We start from the raw sequence: 22848 nt of genomic DNA on the forward strand, positions 1-22848 counted from the left end.
GTATCCTTGTAGTACTATATATGTGTTTTCAAAACAGGGGGTTAGACTGTTCAGAAAGAAAATAGTTTTCTTATTATTAGTATTAGTATTATAAACTTTGGTCCACTCACCCTTTGTTTTGCGCCCCCTTCAGGAGTTAGAATCGAGGCATTAGATCCCGGCATCAGGGCACTTCCGCATAGGTATCTTCGAGTCTTTCAGAGTAGAACCCACTCCTTTGTTCGTACCATTTTATATTAATTCTTTTACATTATTATTGATTAGTTGTATGCTCTAAACACGTTTCCACATTGGCATAGTTCTTTCTAATTACATATTTTATTTACCTGTATGTTGAAATGGCTTCGTCATCCTCGGGTGATGGCTAGCACGTGCCTATCCTGGTAATGGAGGAATATCGGGATTGGAGCATGTCAACAAATTTAGTCTCCCTAGCATATTCCCCATAAATAAATAACCGATTTGAAATCATTTTAAGAACTTTTTCATAACTAATCAGTAATTTTATTATAAATATACTTAGATGATGATTCATCTAATCTCATGCTCTCATCATTGCATTGGCCGGCTCGCTTTTATATATCCGCATTACTCATCATCGATCGTTATTCTCTTTTAGACTCTCTACCGCCACTTTTAACGTTGTTACAATGTAAGGCGGACAAACACCTCTCTAATATTTTCATCCGGCAGGCATGCATATTAGAGACTAATACGAAACAAAATAGAAAATAAATTAATAAGAAGTTTGTATATATAATATACATGAGAAGAAGAGGATGGCCAAGGTGAGGCCGAGGAGGGAAGCTACTTGGCTCTTCATCATCATCATTGAATATATCTTAATTGCCTGCTTGTTGCTAATTAACTTGAACTTATGATTTCATGATATACTTAGGAACCAAGGGGGGCTTTATAGCTAGGCTTATAGCGTGCCTTACCTGTTTGAATTTTTGCATGAGTAGTAATTGCGGGTCTAAGTTGCAACGGTGACTAGCAAACGAACGCGCAAACTAACAAATCGAAAGGGGATGACATTTGGGCTTGGACTGTTCTAGATATCATCCTTAACCTAAAATAACTAACAAATTCAGTTTTAATCCATAAGTAACGACCGTTTAATAATAATTTCATTTTTAGATTTTAGTCTTTATTTTTTTGTTAAAAATAAGAGAAAAACATAGAAGAAATGAGGGATATAGAAAGAAGGGGATGGTGAGAGACATACTTTTTTTAATAGGATTAACGTACTGTCACACAGTTTTAATCACTAAACCCATATTATATAAATGGTTTGTGGACACATTTTCATATATGACAAAGTGAATGAACAAAATAGTGCTATATATGAGTTGAGTTGATTGATCATACAATCTGATTAACCAACCAACTAGTACTACCGGTTCAGTAATATTTTTCTCCAATTGAAAGAATTCGGATTCGAATCATATGGATGACGATGACATATTATATTTGTTTGAATTCAATACATAATTAGTAGCTGACACATTGTATGCCTAGCCCAATCCTAATTTCCATTCGAGTAGAATATATAGTTGTCACATCTGTTTGATTGGTAGTACATGCCTATTAGTTAATAAACATGATCCATAAATTACGTATCCTATATGAGTGATGGCGAAGCCAAAATAAGAGAACTGAAAAAAATGTCATGAGAGATCAAATAGAAGGTTGATTAGTAGTCGCATGATTTTGAATTTTGACAAACAAGCCACAGGGATAGCTGAGATTCCACCATGTGTGTAGGTTTGTTGCGTGAAATACTGGCCAGGCTGCCGTGAAGGAGATGGAACAAGCACTAGAAGGCTTGAATTGTCAGCTTCGATTTTCCTCATCCCCATCCATTTTCAATAGTAACTTAGTCGCTGTGTGACTTGGTCTGCAAAGTTTTTCTTTTCTTTTTTTCGAAACGGTCTGCAAAGTATGACATATCAAGTCTTTCTCATAAATTCTACAAATTAATTTGACTTTTTGATATTTTTCACTTCATTAAAAGGGTGATTGTCTCTCATATATAAAAAGTATATCAAATTTCAATTTGTAGGGAACAAATTCCATATGTCCGTAGAATTACTTGAACATCCTTACAATCAAGAAATGATAAATTAGACCTGGTAACACCATTGAAGTTGGACTTATATTACGTAGTTTTACTTTTAATTACACTACGTTTTATTTTTAATGATAAAACCCTCGCCCCCTATCGTACCGTATACGTAATAAAATGAAGATTTAGAGACAATATATATATTTGTGTGTGTGTGTAGTTATTAGTGAGCCGCTAATTCGTTCCTCTCAAACTTTCATGGCATTGCTTTTGTAACATGCATATTGTCTCATACTTAGTAATTACTACCTGCAGAATCCGTCAAGTGTGTGTTTTATCATAAAATACCTTAGTATTAGTTGGTGTGAAATTGTATTTCAAAATATATACTAAGCAAATAAAATAAGAAGAAAATGTTGATTATGTTTTACGCGGTCGTATGGTTTGGCATGAAAAGACGTGGTAGCTTATATTCCCCTTCGATTTCTAAGATACATCCAGTAGATGCAATCTTACAAAATCTATTTTATTTTGCATTTCATGCCAAGACTGTCTTTGTATGTTATTTATCATTAAACCTCACAAATCACAGAAATGTTTGTTTTTCATCCGGAATCTTTCTATTCTCACATTATTTTGGGGAAGGGAGAAACAATGGCGGGGCCAGAAATTCATGTTAGAAGGGGCACACTTTAAACCAAAATGGACATAATATATGCATAAACTATCTCGTTCTTTTGGCCGCCTTGGTATCAAATTTAAAGGTGAGTGACCATGCATTAATTCTTCATTACAAATGATCAACTACATCAAGAGTTGAAAATAAAACATTATTATAAGCACATCCATTTATTCTTCATTCTTAATATCAAATTCAAATGTAACTGACCATGCATTCATTTTCTCATAGTGGCCAAGAGAACATTTTTTTCTAAAAACATGAAGGTATGAGAGCATTTGAAGGGTTTTTTGTGCTAATTTGGAAAAAGAAAATATTTCTCTTCTTGATTTCATAGACGATCTAATAGAGGAAAATGAGAAATTTACCAAAATAATAGTCTACAAGCAAAGGAAAAAAAATGTAGATAGGCAAGAAACAGAGAATATGATCAACTAATATTAGTATAGAACTATAATTTCGAATCTTTAATGCAAAAAATTTAAGGCTTTGTATTTGTTGGATTGAAGTTAATTGGACTGACCAATACAACACAAATTCAAGTTGATAGTGGTATTATAAAATTAATTAATGATAGTAAAAGTTGTTAGGAAAAAATAATTTTAGGATAGGCCCGAGCCTATCCTAGTCTAAAGGTGGCTCCGCCACTGGGGAGAAATACATTCTGACCAAAAATACATTATTTAGTGTAAATAAATATATTGTTGTATCCAAAAATATAACCACAAACTCAATGAACATGAAATATTTGGGGGGCAGGGGGCTTTTGTAACAGTAGAGTAGAGTTCAGCTTTGAAACGCATGTACTAACTTATGCATAATGCAATAGTTGTATTTGGAGAAATTTGAGGTTCCACGATAAAATCAATTGGCAAGATGAGAGGAGGGATGGTGGAACCTCAATTTTTTTCATGGTATCAGAGCAGGATGACCCACATGTGAAGCCCAACGCCCACACGTGCTCCACGTCATCCCGTTTGTGTTGTCCACATGTTAGGCATGAAAATTCACTATACGTAAAGGCCGGGGCATGTTGAGAATGTATCCCACATTGATGAGAGTATGGACCTTGCATGCGCTTATAAGTAGTTGGATTACTCTCCATATTGCCCGGTTGATTTTATGATGAAACCTCAACTTTATTCAGTATTGTACCCAATTAAAACCTATTTGACAATGGTCCTTGAACTAAAACCCTTCGAGCAGAGGTGCTTCTTCAAACAAGCACGAAACATGAAGGGAAATCTAAGAGGATGTGAATGGTAAGGTCACACTATGGAGAATGACCAAGCTTTGCAATGACTTATAAAATGTTAGACCACTCCTCTTATTCTGAATTAATTTTACGGTAGAACCTCAACTTCTTTTAGAAGCTCAAAAGCACAGACAAACAAGCATATGAATGGAACATTTGAAAGCACCAGAGCCAAAAGAATCAATCTAAGCTCTGGAGCCAGAGTCTTAAAGCCAAAATTAGGTAACACATTCGTAGTTAAGTTCCTTCACCATATATACAAACGCATTATATGTAGAATAAACACATATGCTGATGACAAAAGAGAATAAAGATGCCTGCAATGCATATAAAGCACCGCTCATGTTAATTCTTCTATATGGCCCTAAGTGAGAACTACTATTCAGTAGCTCAAAGAAAACCAAGAATTAACTTTGAAGTCAAGTGGCAAATTGTCTTAATAGACAGAGCATTTTTCTTCAATTTATTATGTTATGGATTTATACTCTCTTACCCTAGTTTAGATAAATTTAGTGTACATTATTCTATCATTTGGCGAAATTTTTTGAAGAAGCGTATGACCAAATTTTTTTAATTAGATCGTCGGATTTAGGCATTATTATCTAAGTGTGCTATCCGTACACTCTTTTTACTTATCACACATCTCTCTCAATTTTTGGTAATCGGATTGAATGAATTGAAGAAGATCAATGACAAAAAATAGCAAGAGTATATGAGAGGTAAAACTGAGTGTGTACACTTTCCTTATCCAAATGAGTGTTCCAAGTCTAGTCCAACCAAGAAAATCTGTGACTATGTGTTTAACAAAGTCGGGCAAGAAGAAGTAATGAATTCTCCACCAAATAAGAACATCTTGGAAAAGCTATGGTACCGTTATCCCTAATTTTCTAATCATTTGAAAGATTTTAACTGGCCTATTATGTTTGAATGTTTTTGTAGAAAACACTTTTTTTACAATATTTTTTATTTATGTGGGAATACTTTTGTGAGAAGCGTATCGAAATTTCAATCCATTTAGCGTTCTAGTTTAGTGATACTTATTTTCACTTATAAATAGAAGGTCTTAATTCAATTTTCGTAAATAAAAAGTTCAGTACCAAATTATTGCGACTACCTTATTATGTGGCTTTGATAGGGATTTTTACCACTTGCAAAAGTAGAGATAAAAACACTTAAAAATACTTACAAGAGTACAAGGTTGTCATAGTATAGCAGCTCAAGAAATGTCGTTTTCCATAGGGATTTAATGAATAATTTGTATTTAAACTAATCCTTAGCTAATTATTTAGAACAAAGTTTGGAAAAAGTTAATTTTGAATTTAAAAATAAAAAAAACGAATTTAATTAAAAATATTAAAGAAATTAGCAAAGTAAAGAAAATAAAGGAAAACGTTTTGAAAACCAAATTGTAAAAGCTTAGGGTTCCGCCGTCCCCTTAACAATCCTATGCAATTTTACTAATTACTTATGAATTTCTACATACATGCTTTGAAGATTAGGTTTTCCTAATGCATATTTTCCTCGTGATGTTCAAGCGAAAACGTATATCTAACATGCATGTAACCCGTATGTGATGTTCAGATCAAATATAATATGCAAGACTCATTAAGTTTTGTGAAAACCCTTTGAAAAATCATGCAACCCTTAAGAGCGTGATGTTCGTATCAAGTGAACTTACAATTATTAATCACAAGAATCCCTCTTCAATTTCAGGGTGATGTTCCAACATAAATTGTATTAAATTACTTGTCTAAAAACCCTAATGGTCACGAATCACTAAGACAATTAGATAGTTTAATCATGGTGATTAATAATTCAAAGCAAGCATGCATCCATTCTTAAGCAAATTAATAAAATCACATATTCATGCTAAGGCTCATAGCTTCACCCTAGCAAACAGAAATTAGTTAAGAACAACTATAAAAACTAAAGAAAATATATTAACTAGAAAAATGATTGAAAGTCTAAAGTTCTCTAAAATAATGCGTGCCTTCTCCCCCAAACCCCAATGGCTAAAAAGCCTTATTTATACTACTCCAAATTAAAACCCTCATAGAAAAGGTTTTCTTAAAACTAGGAAATAAAATAATAAAAGGATAACTAGGTATTACATTCCTATTATGACTAGGAAATCTGCCCAACACAAAGATAGCTACGTTTCTGGACCTTCAGAGCTTCAAAACAGGCCCAAAATGACTCAAATTAAAGATTAGGACCTCCTCTTCAAGTTCAAAGAAGAGCCCAAGTACAAAATCCATCATCTTCCAGCCCAAAAGTTGCAAAAAAGCTCTGCAGCCCAATCTGCCAGCACTGCACGTTGGGCATAAATTAATTCGCCACAATCGGATGCTTTGGGATAAAATTATGAAATTTTGAGACAACCTTCTTGACAGATTAATGAACCCGCTCCAATTGGAATTGCTCAAAAATTCCACTGTTTAACTACTTTATGCTCCAAACAAGTTTGCATGTTCTATATTAAAAATATATAACAAAACATCAAAATCTCACCAAAATAATAACCAAAATATACCAAGAATAGGGAAATAATATATAATATAAAATGGATTCATCAGGCTTAACTCAAATTTTTATCCCTTAGTATAAATATATATTGTATAAAAGAAATTCGAGTTTTTTCAACACTTGAAATTACTATTTCATGAATTGATTTTGCAATTTCTACTCACAAAAACATTAAAAGTGTTGTATAACTTAACTGATCATTTAGCATTTTAGAATGTTCTAAGAGGTTTGTAACTTAGTTAGTTAGAGCATTCACTTATACATTGAACATTTTAAGTTCGATTTCCCCTTCTCAATACTTCTACAAAAAATAGTCAATCTGGTATCTGATTTAGGAATTTCTCCTTCATATTATTCCTAAAATATAAAAAAAATTGTTTAATACGGTTTCGAGATCCGACGTATGTCTTATTTCAGTTTAAATGAAATTAAAACAAAGGTGTGAAGTAAAGAATATTTGAAAGCTATAGAAACAGAAAGTATCTCTGTAAAAAATGATTCACATTCCTTGAATAATTACACAGTACAATTGAGTATATATAGGTAGAAACCTGATGCATTAATACTCTTAATATCCTTAGCTCTTACAACTAATTACAGAAAAACCACAACTAAAGTTTTACAGTTTTAGCTAACTAACAGCTTGCTGATCTCTTTCAGTATCTGCCTTAATACACCCCCTCAAGCTGAGCTTGGGATCAACCATGGAACCAAGGGGAAGCTTGGATTTGAGATAACTGAACCGACTTTTGGACAAAGACTTGGTGTGAATATCAACCAATTGATCTTGACTACAGACAAACTGAACTTTGAGAAGCTTAGCCAAGACTAATTCTCGAATGTAGTGATAGTCGATTTCAATATGTTTGGTCCGGGCATGAAACACCGGATTAGAAGCTAGAGAGATTGCAGAAATGTTGTCACACCAGAGAGTGGGAACTTGGGAAAGAGAGAAGTTAATATCATGGAAAATTTTACAGATCCATGTAATTTCAGCAGCAGTGTGAGCTAGAGAGCGGTATTTAGCTTCAGTAGAGGAGCGGGCAACAGTAGGTTGTTTCTTGGCACTCCAACTAATAAGATTGGAACCCCAAAAAACACAATAACCACTGGTGGAACGTCGATCAAAGGTACATCCTGCCCAGTCTGCATCGGAGAAGGCAGTAAGGTTGAGAGAACCCTTTTTGAACCAAAGGCCTTCAGATATAGTACCTTTGAGATAACAAAGAACACGTTTGGCAGCCTGCAAGTGTTGGTCCCGAGAAGCATGCATGAACTGGCAGATTTGATTGACTGCAAACGAGAGGTCAAGACGAGTCCATGTTAAGTATTGCAGACCACCAACAATGGACCTGTACTCAGTGGGATTGGAAAGAAAAGCACCCGTGTGATCAAGTTTGGTGGAACCAAGAGGAGTATAGCAAGGCTTAGCACCATCCATATTAGTTTTACGCAGAAAATCCAGTAAATATTTGGTTTGGTGAAGAAAGAGACCTTCAACAGATCGATGAACCTCTAATCCCAGAAAATAGTGCAAGGGACCAAGATCTTTAACTGGAAAAATAGTACTGAGCTTGTGAATGAACCGATTACACGCAGAAGAACTGGGACCGGTGACTAAGATGTCATCGACGTAAACAAGAACAATAACCGGAGATGGACCTTTAAGAACAAATAATGACGCATCAGAAGAAGATTGTACAAATCCAAATGGAAGGAGAGCTTGAAAAAGTTTGTCAAACCAAGCACGGGGAGCCTGTTTGAGGCCATACAGAGATTTGCGCAATTGACAGACATGGTGAGGCTTGCTAGGATCAATGAAGCCAGGGGGTTGCTGCATGTACACAGATTCCTTTAAATCCCCATGAAGAAAAGCGTTACTGATATCCAATTGGTTCAAAAACCAATTAAATTGCACGGCAAGTGATAGAAGGACATGAATGGTGACTGGTTTAGCCACAGGACTAAACGTCTCTTGAAAATCAATGCCTTCTTGTTGGTGAAACCTCTTGGCAACCAAGCGGGCTTTAAATCTTTCAACAGTACCATCAGACTTTTTCTTTACCTGAAAGACCCACTTGCAACCGACAACATTGTGAGTAGGAGAAAGAGGTACTAATGTCCAAGTTCCTGTAGATTGCAAGGCATTAAATTCATCTTGCATAGCAGAGCGCCAATGAAGGTGTTTAGATGCTTGGAGATAAGTAGTGGGGACAACATCAATATCCAGTGGAAGGGGATGCTTGGTAGCTGCATAAACTTTAGGCTTGTAGATTCCAATTTTGGAACGAGTCACCATGGGATGAATGTTACTGGGAGGTACTTGAGATGAGGAAGAACTGGACGAGGCAGGATGCGAGACTGCACCAATAAGATCAGAAGAAGTATGAGGTAGGGATGCGTCAATAATGGATCCTGAAGATGGAGAGGTGGATGAGAGTCTCGAAACTGGAACAGAGAAATGTAAATCCATAGAAGAGGAAGTAGAGTCTTGGATTGCAGCAGCTGGTGGAGAGATTGTGTGAAATGGATAAGCAGTTTCATCAAACTGCACATGGCGAGAGATATATATCCATCCAGTTTGAGGATCAAGACACCGGTAGCCTTTGTGTTGTAAACTGTACCCCAGAAAAATGCAACTTTTGCTTTTAGGATCCAACTTGGAATGAACATAAGGCTTAAGCCATGGGAAACAACGACAGCCAAATACCTTCAATCGGGAGTAATCAGGAGGTTTTTGAAAGAGTATTTCCCAAGGAGATTGAGATAGTCCAGAAATTGGCAACCGATTGATAAGATACACAGCTGTGGAGAATGCTTCCACCTAATAAAGATGAGGAACATTAGATGCAATAAGTAAAGTACGAGCAGTCTCCACAATATGGCGATGCTTCCTTTCGGCACAACCATTCTGTTCAGGGGTATGAGGACAACTTAATTGGTGGACAATACCATGAGAACGAAGAAATGACCGAAATACAGTACTAGTAAATTCACCCCCAGAATCTTAGCGGACAATTTTCATTTTATTATCAAGTAAGGTCTCTACATACTGCTTGAATACAACAAAAGTAGAATAGGCATCAGACTTGGCCTTTAAAGGAAACAACCAACTATAACGACTATAGTCATCAACTAACAACATGTAATACTTGAAACCACTAGGTGAGATAACACTGGTAGGACCCCAAAGATCACAATGAAGCAGTTGAGGATTGTGACTGGTAGTAGAACTGGCAGATCCAAATGGAAGTTTATGGTTCTTAGCTAGAGCACAGTCTGAACAGAAGAAATCCACAGTAGTTTTGCTGAGTACAACAAGATTATTTCTAGATAGAACCCTTCGAAACAGTGAAGAAGATGGATGACCCAGTCTGCGATGCCAAATCTTCAGAGGAGCTTTGACACTAAGGAAAGCTGATGGTGAAGGAAAGACAGTGGAATTGAAACCGTGAAGAGGATAAAACCCATCTTCAACTCAGCCCCGCAAAAGCGTCTTCCCCGAAGCACGATCCTTTACAGTAGATCCATCAAGGTCAAGAGTTATAGAACAATCATTGTTTTTGAGAAATTGATAAGCAAACAGTAAATTGTGCTTCATATGTGGAACATGTAGTACATTACTCAATGTGAAGGCAGTATGAGGAGTATGTAAATATGAAGAACCAACATTTTTAATGCACAAACCTTTACCATCTCCGACGTAGACCTTGTCTTCACCAATGTAGGGAGAGGAGACAGAAAGATTGGCAATATCATTGGTAATATGTGATGTAGTTCCAGAGTCCAGTAGCCAAGAGGGAGAGGGTTTGGAAGAATAAGGAGTACATAAAGCAGCAAGTTTGGCTGGTGGTACTCTGCCAAAGATGTCAGGATTCATCCTATCAAAGCAGTCAATAGCTTCGTGGCTAGTGGAACCACAAATTTGACATTGAGTCTTGGTGCCAGAAGAGGAGGAAAAGCCGGAATAATTGGACTTAGAGCCGTGAGGATAATTCTGAGAACCACGAGGATTGCCATTAAAAGAGCCACGATTGGTATTGCGATTGCGATTGTCTCTGTTGAAGGTGCGATTCTGTCTCCCACGATTAGAGTTGTAATGGAAAGAAGTTTGGAGTGGTGGAGGATATGCAGGCGTAGGCAATAAAGGAGCCTGAGACTGAGCAGAAAATGCCTGAAATGGCTCAGTAACAGAAGAAGAACCAGTGTGTTTGCGACGAGCTATGGATAACTCTTTAATAAGTAGCATGCCATGTAATTCATCAAGAGAGGTAGAAGACAATCGAAGCATGATTGAGTCAATGAAAGACTCAAATTCATCAGGTAGGCCATGAAGTGTCGCTGCAATTAGGTCTCGATCAGAGATAGGAGCACCAATGGCAGTGAGAGAATCAGAAATTTCCTTGATTTGTTAAAGATACTTAAAGATCGATTGATGACCTTTCTTAATAGAGTGCAGACGAGAATGAAGTTGATGAACATGAGCATCAGAGGCGCCACCAAAACGTTGTTCAAGTTTCTGCCAGAGCTCTCGAGATGTAGACACTCAAACTGTGAAAGGAATGAGATCTTCAGAGAGTGTCGAATTCAACCAGATCAACAGATTTTGATCTTTCTCAAACCACTGCTCAAACGCTGGATTCATAGAGCGATCAGGGAGAAGAGGAGCCGGACATGGCTCAGTACCATCAATGAGACCAAGAAGCTTGTAGCGACGCAGAATAGGAGCAAACAAGGCACGCCATGGGAGATAGTTGATGCGCTTGAGCTTGATAGGAACCATACTGCCGATGTTCTGAATCGTAAGAGACAGATACGAATTTGGGGGATTAGGGGTTGGTAATGGCGGTGAAGCTGACACGCCCCGACCCTGATATTCTTTTGAATATCAGGATAGACACGTGTTGGCCGACACCCAAGGTGACGAAAGCCATTAATTGATTACAAGAGTAATGATTAGAAGAAAATATTCATGAATAACATCAGAATTTTTAAGAGTAATTAACAACATTCAAGGAAGCGTCTAGAATGAACCAGACATAGCCTAAAACCAGATTTACAAAAAAAGAAAGAACATTACAAGATATCACACATGTGGGTGATGGAGTACTACTGGTAGGGGAATGCCTCGTACGTCCAGTCGTAGTCCTCGTTTCTATGACCTGAATGGGGGCGCAAAACAAAGGTGAGTGGACCAAGTTCATATGTACGATAATAATGAAACAGTTATCAAGATACTAACCCCCAAAGTTTATATAAATGAAAACTACTAGCTTAATAAGCGATGGATTTAATAAAAATCCTAGCATGCCAAATATCTCAAAAATCATATTTAGCGGAATATCATCGCAGAAATCAAAACAATAAACGTATCATAAATCATCTCGTAAACGCGATGTGCTGCTAGAAAGATCATTGAATAAATATAACTCCCGGCCCAATGCCTGCACCTCAGTCTCTGTGCCCGTAGCCAGAGATAACTCCCTCCCGGCCCAATGCCTGTCTCCGTGTCCCTCAGCCTTCCGCTAGGGATTATTTCTCCCAGCCCACATGCCAACACCAGATCCTCGCCCTAGGCGACATAGTGTCTACTAGGTACGCACAAATATTTACGTCTCTCTTAAATAACCACTTCATAGCATAGGTTACCGATCATCGTCTACACTATAAAGAGGGGTTCAAAAACATGTTCTAGCATCCTATCGTCACCTATCAGATAGTCCACCAGTTCATGATTTTTATAGAAAATACGATATATTCAAATATAGCTCAATATAGGCTAACAATTAACTCCTCACTAAAACACGAGACGATAATCAATATATTAAATCCTCAGGCTTCACATAAATCAAATCATAAATCCGTAGGCATGCTAATCATTTATGCAATTGAATTATTAAATCATGTAATTTTAGAAGGGATCCACTCACAAATATTCCTTAGCAGAAGAGTCGTGCGAATAAGGATATAGAATTTCTCCACTAGCAATTTTACCTAAGAACAAGAATGTAATAATTAAATAAAAGGATTTTCTAAAATATTGGTTTAAACTAATAAAATAAGGGAATTAGGTTTGGATGGGTTTAGGGTTTGGAAAAAGGGGTTTGGGCTTAAGCCCAAACATATATTTAACCACACACACACACACATGCACGACATGCATGTGCATGCCTAACACACACCCACAGGCACAAGGCCTTAAGGCCTCACCAACAGAAAACAGGGCTTTAAGCCCTTGATTTAACACCGGCCCAAGGCCATTCAAAACTAGGGCCCGAGCCCTTTGGGCTTTAAAACTAAATAACTAAAAATAAAAACTGAATGGGTTAGGGTACTGGGCTAAGGCAAAACGGGCTGGAGGCCCGCGGGAAAGGAAATGGAAAAGGCCGGTTGGCCTTGGCTTGCCGAGAGAGAAGGCCGGAGCTGCTACAGCTCCGGTCACCTGAAAACTGGAGCTTCAAGCTCCGATCTAGGTACGATCATGAAGAACAAAGAGAGAGGAAGAGATTTATACCTTCCAAATACCGTAACTCGGTCGGAGGTGACCGGGAAAGCCCTCGGAGTGCACGGGTTCGCCGGAAAAATGGGTGTGCTCACCCCAAAACGATCCCGAGGTAAAACCTACGTAAAAATGGAAGGTTTAAACTTCCAAATCACAACCAAAGTTCAACCTGGGTAAGAGAATGAGGGATCGAGACTTACCCCTACTGAAATAGGAAGAAAACTCGTCGGAGCTTTGCTCCGAGCCATCTATCTCGCTGGGCAGGGATCCCTGCTTCGTAGAGAGTCTCTCCTGGTGGTGCTAGGGTCCTCGCGAGTCCAAGGGAGAGAAAGATATGAGAGTTTGAGGGAGAGAGATACACGGGAGAGTGAGAGAGCTTCGGGAGAGTTGAGAGGGACAGAGAACTACGGGAAAGGGACCAAGAAGAAGAGAGTCACGGGGGTGGGGGACAGAGAAAAGAAAAAGAAAGGGGGTTGAATGATTGACACGTGGCGGCTTGGGGTGAAAATAACAAATTTTCCAATTATTTTGGGGGTGGTTGTAACAGAAGCCATCGGAGATGAAGATTCAAAGGTGGATGCCAGGATGAAAAGAGACAGAAATTACAGATCGAAGACAGAAATTGATCAAGAAATCGGAAGAAATCGATCAAGAAATCGGAAGAAATCGATCAAGACGATGAGCGGAAGAAGATCGAGGCGGTGGGTGAGGGAGAGCCGTGAGGCGGTTGGCAACTTGATACCATATAGAAACAGAAAGTATCTCTGTAAAAAATGATTCACATTCCTTGAATAATTACACAGTACAATTGAGTGTATATATGCATTAATACTCTTAATACCCTTAGCTCCTACAACTAATTACAGAAAAACCACAACTAAAGTTTTACAGTTTTAGCTAACTAACAGCTTGCTGATCTCTTTCAGTATCTGCCTTAATAAAAGCAACATTCAAAATGCGGGAAGAAAAGAATAAAGCAGATGGGTGGCGGATGGCGGTAGTTTCAATATCAACCAATCATCAGGAGTTGGATTGTGGACAGAACCGAAGCCAGTCCTTCCTCTTTTATCTTGATTCCCTCTTTAAATCGGAATAAAATTAAAACTGTCTGACAAATATCAAAGTTTGCTCTCTCTCTGTGCCTTCCAAGCAAAAATTTCACTCTTCCAAAAATCGCAGCCGAGCCATGCATCTCAATTATTTGTAAGATTTTTAATTCTTAATCTCATGCTTTCTGTCTCTAAGAATATATGTATATAATTATATTATATATACATATACATATATATTTGTATATGAAGATGTTAATTTTAGCTGCTGAAATTACTTGCATTTTGTTGAGAGTCTAAATCCCACATCAGAGTCAGAATGGACCTTGCATGTGCTAATAAATAATTGAAATTCTTGCAATTGATGAAGCGTGTGTAATTAGATTCTAGTTTTTGCTTAGCATTTTTGTTCAGATGTTGTATGGATTTTTGAAGAAATTGACAGAGATTGTGGTGCATGATGAATAGAGTGGTAAACAGGTGAATGTAGGAGAGTTTGATAACAGAAGAAGATTAGAAAAGCCAACAATGTGTATGAAGAAGATAGGATTCTTGAAGCTAGTCCTTCCCTCAAGAAATCCCTGATAGATATCTCCGAGGTACATATAAAACCCAAAAAAATTTTAATTTTTAATTTTTTATACAAGTGGTATTGGTGAGTGAGAGAATCCAACTTGGGACCTCAGGTGCAAAGAGTTGAATGTTTTTAACCAACTCTTGAAACTACGGAAAAATCTCATTTCATAATCTTAGTTTTATTCGCTATGCAAGCAAAAAACCATCTGCATTGCTTCTGATCTCCCTTTCTCTCTGTCTGTCTACCAATTTCATGTCAAGTCTTCTGCAATAGTGAGGGAACTCCATATGGCACGCAGGGAAATAGGTCGATTCAAAGAAAACAGAACGGACACAGACGCCTTAAGAGCACAAGCGCAATCCGAGATGCTTGATGTGATGGAGAGAGCTAAAGATTTGTCTTCTGTAATTGAGGAATCAAGCTCCAAGGCGAAATCACATACACAAGAGATTGAAGTACTAAAGAAATCGCAAAGGCACGTAGGTAGGGATGAAGACCAGGTATTGGCTATTGGGGATGTGGACAATAACAAACATACAGAAGTGATGAGAGAATTGGAACTTGTGAGACAGGAACTAAGCATGCTTAAGCTTGATATGGCGTCGATTTTAGAAGAGAAATCGCAGGCAGAGAAGCAAACTGAGGCCTCAAATACAAAGACGTTGTTTTATACAAGTTCAGTGGAGGCAATCAGGGACGAGATTGAGGAAGCAACTGAAGAGCAAGTGCTAGCTGAGTTGGCCCGGATTGAAGCTGCAAAAGAATTTGGAGATATAGAAGCTGAGAGAGAAAGGGAAGCCAGTCAATTCTCATCGGCAGTGGACAAAACCAGGAAGAAAATGGAAGATATTGTTAAACAGGTTGATTACTCAAGAGACCTCGAAACCAAGTTAGCTGTCACAATGTCTGATGTGCATGTGTTGCAGAATGAACTAAAGGTAGTTAAAGAAATGGACAAAAGGATTCAAAGGATTGACAGCTTGAGTCGTTTAGAACCCAGTTTTCGGAAAGAGGAAGACTTGGAAGGCTCAGAGCTGTTACAGTCAGTTACGGAAGAACTTGAGGCGGGAAAGACAGAATTGGCTGCAGTAAAAGAAGAATGTTTTCAGTACATGGCCTCCATGGATGTTATAAGAAATGAGCATAAGCATTTAACAAACAAGACAGCTCGGTTAAGGAAGACAGAAGAGAAATCAAATTCGAGGGTTCAAAATCTCAACTCAAAGCTTCTCCGAGCAAAAGCCAAGTTGGAAGATGTATCTGCATCCGAAGAGAAAGAAAAATCGATTGTGTCCAATCTATCTGTCACTCTTGACAAGCTCAAGGTAGAAGCAGAAGCTGCAAAGAAAGAAAAGGAGCTTGTCTGCGAAGAGACTGCAAGTATCAAGTCCGAAATTCTGAAAATGGAATTGGAGATAGAATCAACCGAGGAAAAGTTACAGGCTACAATGCAGGAGCTTGAAACAGTCAAATCATCCGAAGCTGTAGCGCTTGAAAATCTCAAAACTCTGATTGAGAACACCGTACGAGCTAGAGCTTTTGAGTCACAGAGTAGTTCTTCAATTACCATATCCAAGTTTGAACACGAGTACCTGACTGGACGTGCAGTCGCAGCTGAAGGAATTGCGGATAAAAAGGTAGCAGAAGCTCAGGCATGGGTTGAAGCTCTAAGGGCCAGTGAGAAGGAAATACTGATAAGGACAGACTTAACTATGAGAGATCTTAAAAAGATGAGAGTGGACGAAGAGCAAGGAGAAGAACAAAACTGGGGACAAAAAGGGGAAAGAAATGTAGTATCTGGAAACTGGCAACAAGCCACACCTAGAAAGGCTATGAAAAGTAATGGATACCAGACTCCATACAGGCGGGCGAGGTATAGAAAATCTGCTTCTCCTGGAGCTCGGAATAATTTCCCCATTCAAAAGAAAAAGAAGGTGATGCCTAATCTGACTAAGTTATTCAGTGGTAAGAAAACTGCCAAAGATGAGTGAGCTGTTTGAAGTTTACCTACATCTTAAATCTTAATATGGTAAAGTGAGTCCAGTCCATCAATTAAATAAATCGCACTGCCGTATTTTGCCTTGGGATCTTGTAGCTTTGCTTTTTCTCCAATAAGTGCAGCTCCTAAAGCTTTTGATTTACCGAAAAAACATGGAACTCTGGATCAAGTGAGCTTTGGGCTGAGAGTGTGGATCATTCTGCTGTAACAGTAATTTGGAATGTTTTCATATCAACAAGTAGAAGAGACGGCTGTTTTTTGTTTTGCATCTCAATCTGAAACATGCTTTGTATACATTTTCGGTCCTTCTCGTAAGAGCTTTTTGGAGTCCAATTGTTGTCTAAGATGGTATCACAGCCATCGGTAATTCACAGGGTGTTTCAAAACATCCAATCCCCATTCTCTACTTCTTGTTAGCTTGTGCAGGATGTGATTGCACCTTCGTGCATTCACTTGAATCAAAGCAAACAAGCTTAATTATCTCTTCATGCAACCACTACCATCCTATATTGCCTATATTGCTGTTCAGCCATATTTTGATCTCGGGCCATGGCTGCTTGTCTTGTGTTGCGGTTTCTGAGGGGGCATCAAATATGTTCAAGGGCTGCAAAGCGATCTCCAATCCATACATGTTGAATGCAACAACCAGCCAAGAGCTTTCTGTATGAATTGAATTCCAAAGAATACATTAAAACCATACCTTCCAGCGGTTCCTCCTTGTTCCAGAAGGGTCAGTGTAATTTCTACCTTTTAGTGTTGGCGTGCCAACAGTCCGGTAGAAATTGTACCGGCAACAACTTCACAAGCCTCATCTCCAATGTTAACAACCTCAGCAGAAATCATGGTGAAAACACTGCCTGCAACTCCATACCATCAGCAACAAAAGAGAAGAGAAGAAGCGTGCGCCTCTGCTGTTTTGGAGAACGATCTAACCAATCTCCTGTATGCCAAGCACAATCGGAGAACTTGAATTTTCAACTCGTGATGGTGTTTCGAAGATTACTTGGGGTGTAAGCAATGAAGTAGTGTGTTAAATACCATCTAATTGTACTACTATTGTCGAAAAGCACGCACCATCTCTCAAATATTTAACTTGAAACACAAAATTTGGAGTTGAATTTGTTCAAACAAAAATTTTATTTTTCCACAGCTTGTGACGAACGCGATTTCCATAGGTGTTGGTTTATGGCAGGATAGGAAGTCGACCGATCTGTTTTAATGAGGCTCATCTCATGTGTTGTTCGCCGGATCAACAACGATTTTAATGGCTTGCTTCGATGCACCCAGAGACAGATATGGGTATAAAGAAACAAATGAAGAGGTCAAATAAAATAACCGAGGGAAGTGATTTTTGCACGTTCTTTTTCATTTTCTACACACCTTGTATTAATTTTGATCGATGATTCTCTTTTGCTTTGTTCAACATAATAACTTAGTGTATAGGAGGAGGTAAAAAAGAGTGCACAAATAACATATCTTCTTGGAAATACATTCAACGTAGTAAATGCCACTTAGTACTATGATTTAGTGGTATTCCTCTTCACTTGTACGTGAGAGGTCTTAAGTTCGATTCTTGCCAAGGGCAAATTTGAACAACATTTTTGTTAGCCCGTGTGAGTCTAAGCTCACCCCCTCCTCTTTAGTGTAAATATCAATTGTTAAAAAAATGTGAATAATATTCAAGCACTCATCTCTAGACTCACCCCCTCCTCTTTAGTGTAAATATCAATTGTTAAAAAAATGTGAATAATATTCAAGCAATCATCTCTACCAAACGAGGCCCAAGAATACCAAAATGTAAATTTTAAGGTGAGAATCAGACCGTGGCAGTTAATTATATTAGTTGGTCAGTAAAACTGAAAGGAAATATATTGAAAGGAAAAATAACCAATGGAGTAGATAAATTAAAAGAAATAATCCTTTAGGGAAAAAAAAAAGAAACATGATTAGCCTTGCATTTTCATCAAATCAAACTGCATTTGCGTGAGTCAATTTGTTGGGCCATGGAGGATCATACAATCAAATTGACCACACCAAATCTCCATTTGCTTGCACTTTCAGCGGCAATTCAATACACAAACAACGCCCCCAATTACGCTTAAACCAAAGGATGGACCACACCTACAACCACTAGTAAACTGCCCGGTTGTTTTCCCTTTACCCTATGTCTGGGTGACGGATTTTCTAAGTCCCGGAAGATTGAGGTCAACCTAGTAAGAAATTGATCATAAAATGTTAGATAAGAGGGATCAGATTTGCACAATATGATCCCTTCTGCTTAACATTTTGTGTTTTCTTTCTCACTAACCTGGCCTCAATTTCTTGGAACTTGAAAACGTATCACCCAAATGTAGCTTAGTGTAAATCAGATTTCTCACGTATCAACAAGTTGAAGCAAATAATCAAGGCTTGCATAATTGCCTTCACATATGACCGTTAATCACTCCTGTTGATAATAATGCACACAGGCTTAAGTTTGAAGAAGAGCACTATTTTTTTAATTTTTCCTGGTGCGTGGTGTCTTTTTTTTTCTTCGATCTGATTGAAATTTTGGACAAAATTTTCTCTTTTCACCGCACCACAATCGTTGACAATGAATTCGTATCTCCTAGAAAAAAGAGACAAAAAGACATTGCGCTTATATCTAATTAGTTGCAACAAGGACCCACAAAAGCACCATTAAGGAGAACTTTTTGCCCTTTTCTTTTTTGGCATTCCATCACAAGTCCTCCTAAAACCCATTTTCTTTGTTCTGCATAATTTCTTTAGGACAAGAAGTTTGCTTTTTCCAGGATGGTTTTGCAAGTTCTTTGCTTGGCTTTCCTTGTATGCAACTCTCTCTCACTTGTCAGTTGTATAAATGAAGAAGGATTGGCTCTACTTTCGTTCAAGGAATCCTTAACGAAAAACCCCGAAAGCTCTCTGAGTACCTGGAACTCATCAGACCAAACCCCATGTTCATGGGTTGGAGTTACATGCAGAGAAGAAAAGGTTGTATCTCTCAGTATTCCAAACAAACAGCTTTCTGGGAATTTCCCTCGTGCTCTTGGGAACCTCTCCGCCCTGCGCCATCTGAATCTCCGGGGGAACAAACTCTCCGGAAGCTTGCCGTCTGAGCTTTTCAATGCAAAAGAGCTCCAGAGCTTGGTGCTGTCGGGAAATTCATTATCTGGTTCTGTTCCAGCTGAGATAGGGAAGCTCAGTTACCTGCAAACATTAGATCTTTCGCAAAATTCATTCAATGGTTCGATACCTTCATCTATAGTTCAGTGCAAGAGACTAAAGATCCTTGTCCTTGCTCAAAACCATTTCTCTGGCTCCCTTCCACAAGGTATGGGAATCAGTTTTGTTCATCTTCAAAAGCTCAATATTTCCTTCAATATTCTCGGCGGTTCGATTCCTGAGGAAATGAGCAACTTGTCAAGTTTGAGATCAACACTTGATATGTCTCATAACTTGTTCAACGGTTCTATTCCGCCATCCCTAGGAAGCTTGCCTGAGACAGTATACATTGATCTCAGTTACAACAATCTCAGTGGACCGATTCCACTGAATGGTGCTCTGATCAATATAGGACCAACGGCTTTCGTAGGCAATCGTTTACTCTGTGGACTGCCGTTGAAGATTTCATGCTCTTCAGGCAGTCAAAGCTTAAATTCTCAAAATTCAGGCAGCAGCTCTGGTACAAATGGGAAACACAACAACTCAAGCAGAGGTATTTTTGTGATTACTGTTGCTGCAGGCGTCATGGCTGGAATTTTTATTGCTGGGTTTTTGTTCTCCAACTGGTACAAGAAGGTTTGTACCTGCAAAATACGTGAACATTTTGCTGGCTGCAAATTTGAACAAAAACTAAAGGCCGGAAATGACCTATTCTGCTTCAAAAGACATGGCATGGATACCGTACCAGAGAATTTGGAGCATTACTATTTTGTGCAAGTGGATCTGCAGGTGAATTTAGATCTTGACAAACTGCTGAAATCATCTGCTTTTCTTCTGGGTAATAGTGGGATCGGGATTGTGTACAGAGTTGTTCTTGAAGACGGAAGAACTGTAGCAGTGAGAAGATTGGGAGATGGAGGTTCCCAAAGGTTCAAGGTATTCCAAAATCAAATTGAAGCAATAGGAAAGATGAGGCATCCAAATATTGTGAATCTTTTAGCATATTGCTGGTCTGTTGATGAGAAACTGCTTATCTATGATTATATCCCAAATGGTGACCTTGCTTCTGCAATTCATGGTAATTAGTATTATAGTTTAACTTATGAAGTTTTCGCCGATTTACCCCGGACCTTGTACCCCAATGCCAATTTTCCTCCTAAATTTGACCAATTCCCCTCTTCAACTGCTACAAATGGCCAATTTCATCTGATATTCATCAGATGAAGTGTTTGTAGAAGTTCGAAGCGAGAAATTGGCAGTGGAATACAAGTTCAAGGCAGAAATCAGCGAAGTACTCTTCAACTTATCATATGTTTTTTCTTCATCTTATTCTTAAGTTTTTTTTTTTTTTTTGACACACTAAAGAATCTGATATGACTTTACTAGGAAAACCTGGAATGGTATCCTTCACACCTCTTTCTTGGCCTGCACGTCTGAAAATCATGAATGGCTTGGCAAAAGGATTGGCTTATATTCATGAATTTAGTCCAAGAAGATATGTGCATGGAAACTTGAGGCCTAGAAACGTACTGCTTGGACAAAACATGGAACCCCGTATCTCCGACTTCGGACTAGGCCGCCTTGCTAACTTAACTGAAGAGTCCTTGTCATCATCGTCATTTCAACTGGAACAAATAATGGCTGAAACACCACCTCAGAATTCTCCATATGTGCAAAGGACATCGAGCTCACTAGCGGCACCTGGACCTTGCTATAAAGCTCCTGAAGCATCAAAAGTAACCAAGCCATCACAGAAATGGGATGTTTACTCATTTGGGGTAGTTATACTGGAGATGATTTCTGCTAAGATGCCATTTATGAGAATTGGTTCTTTGGAAATGGATTTGATACAACAGTTTCAGCTCTGCATTGAGGAAAGGAAGCCACTCTGCGATCTGTTGGATCCGTTCCTAGCTCCTGATGTAGACATGAAAGAGGAGATTGTCGCAGTGCTGAAAATCGCTCTTGCTTGTGTTCATAAAAGCCCTGAAAAGAGACCTTCTATGAGGTTTGTCTGTGATAATTTGGCCAGGTTGGCCTAGTATTGTGGACTAGTTCAAGGTTAGAAACATAATATTTGTGGTTCTATGGGTTATTGTACATCATAATATCATATATTTGTATTTATTCCCCCATCTTCAGAAGCAAGTCACCAACGACTAACTTATATTGCATCGATTGTCAAAGACTAACATAAGAACTTAGCAGACACGCCTAACTTATATGTGAATGCACATTCAAAGTAACTGGTAGGGCACAAATAGAATAACTAACCACGGTAAACGCCTTAAGCAAAAACTGCATTACTGTTTCGTTTTCCTCAAACATACGTCCACCTGAATGGATGATTTTTTTCCCACCTTGCTTTGGTTTCTTATATAGATTCTGGGTGTGAATGCATCTTAAATCTTAACGGCTATCAACATATGAGATTAAAGTGGCAAGACAGAGAACAAACCAGAAAACGGTTCAAATGACAAGCATCAATTTGCAGCACCTCAAAACATATCTACGGAGGTATACCAACTACAATTGTATAATCATTAGAACACTAGATCTAGGGCCAGATTCAGCAAACACTGAATTACGAAAATAAGAAATTCTTGTAACAATTTGAGAGTTCTATCACTGGTAGTAACAGAGGAAGAAGAAAAAGAAAAACACGAACGAAGAAGAAAAAGAAATTCTCTGTTCCTATAACATACAGATAACACACTCACATGCAAAAATGAGAGCCAAAAAAGAACGGTGAAGTTACCATCAGTCATCTATCGAAATCATTTCTATTAGAGTCTTTTCGAGAGTATAACTACTGCGGATCCAAGATTCCGTTCTGGTGCTCATGGTTGTCTATATGCAACTGAGTCGACGTTTCTGATAAATGTAGTGTTGTATCTTTGGTCATGCTTTGGTACATTGAACCGAGTGGAGGCTGAGATTTGTATATCTGGCCACGCACAAGATTGTTCTCTGGCGGATTACCGGACATAGGAGATTCCCGGAAGCAATAGCTGACTTTCGTTATATGGTA

The 22848-nt window shown here is 38.3% G+C and overlaps 2 protein-coding genes across 7 annotated transcripts in view; both read left to right on the plus strand.

Moving 5' to 3' along the window:
- LOC126609653 (protein PLASTID MOVEMENT IMPAIRED 2-like) overlaps positions 1–17017 on the plus strand; it is a 62000-nt gene extending 44983 nt beyond the window's left edge. Inside the window, exons 1-3 of one of the 6 annotated variants that reach the window (XM_050277523.1) lie at positions 14010–14233; positions 14548–14678; positions 14917–17016. In XM_050277523.1, the coding sequence (XP_050133480.1) occupies positions 14944–16647 (1704 nt within the window). In that variant the 5' untranslated portion in view covers positions 14010–14233; positions 14548–14678; positions 14917–14943 and the 3' untranslated portion in view covers positions 16648–17016. Of the gene's footprint in view, positions 1–14009; positions 14234–14547; positions 14679–14916 lie in introns of those variants that run through there. The other 5 variants (XM_050277526.1, XM_050277525.1, XM_050277522.1 and 2 more) reach the window with 5 other exon arrangements.
- Positions 17018–19433: 2416 nt separating this feature from the next.
- Positions 19434–21944, plus strand: LOC126609649 (receptor protein kinase-like protein ZAR1). The gene is made up of 2 exons (XM_050277514.1): positions 19434–20895; positions 21204–21944. Exons 1-2 carry the CDS (start codon positions 19449–19451, stop codon positions 21857–21859), a joined length of 2103 nt encoding a protein of 700 aa, XP_050133471.1. The 5' UTR covers positions 19434–19448; the 3' UTR covers positions 21860–21944.
- Positions 21945–22848: the final 904 nt, after the last annotated feature.

This window comes from Malus sylvestris, chromosome 17 (genome assembly GCF_916048215.2).
Source record: "Malus sylvestris chromosome 17, drMalSylv7.2, whole genome shotgun sequence".
In the NCBI taxonomy this organism is placed as follows: Eukaryota; Viridiplantae; Streptophyta; class Magnoliopsida; order Rosales; family Rosaceae; genus Malus; species Malus sylvestris.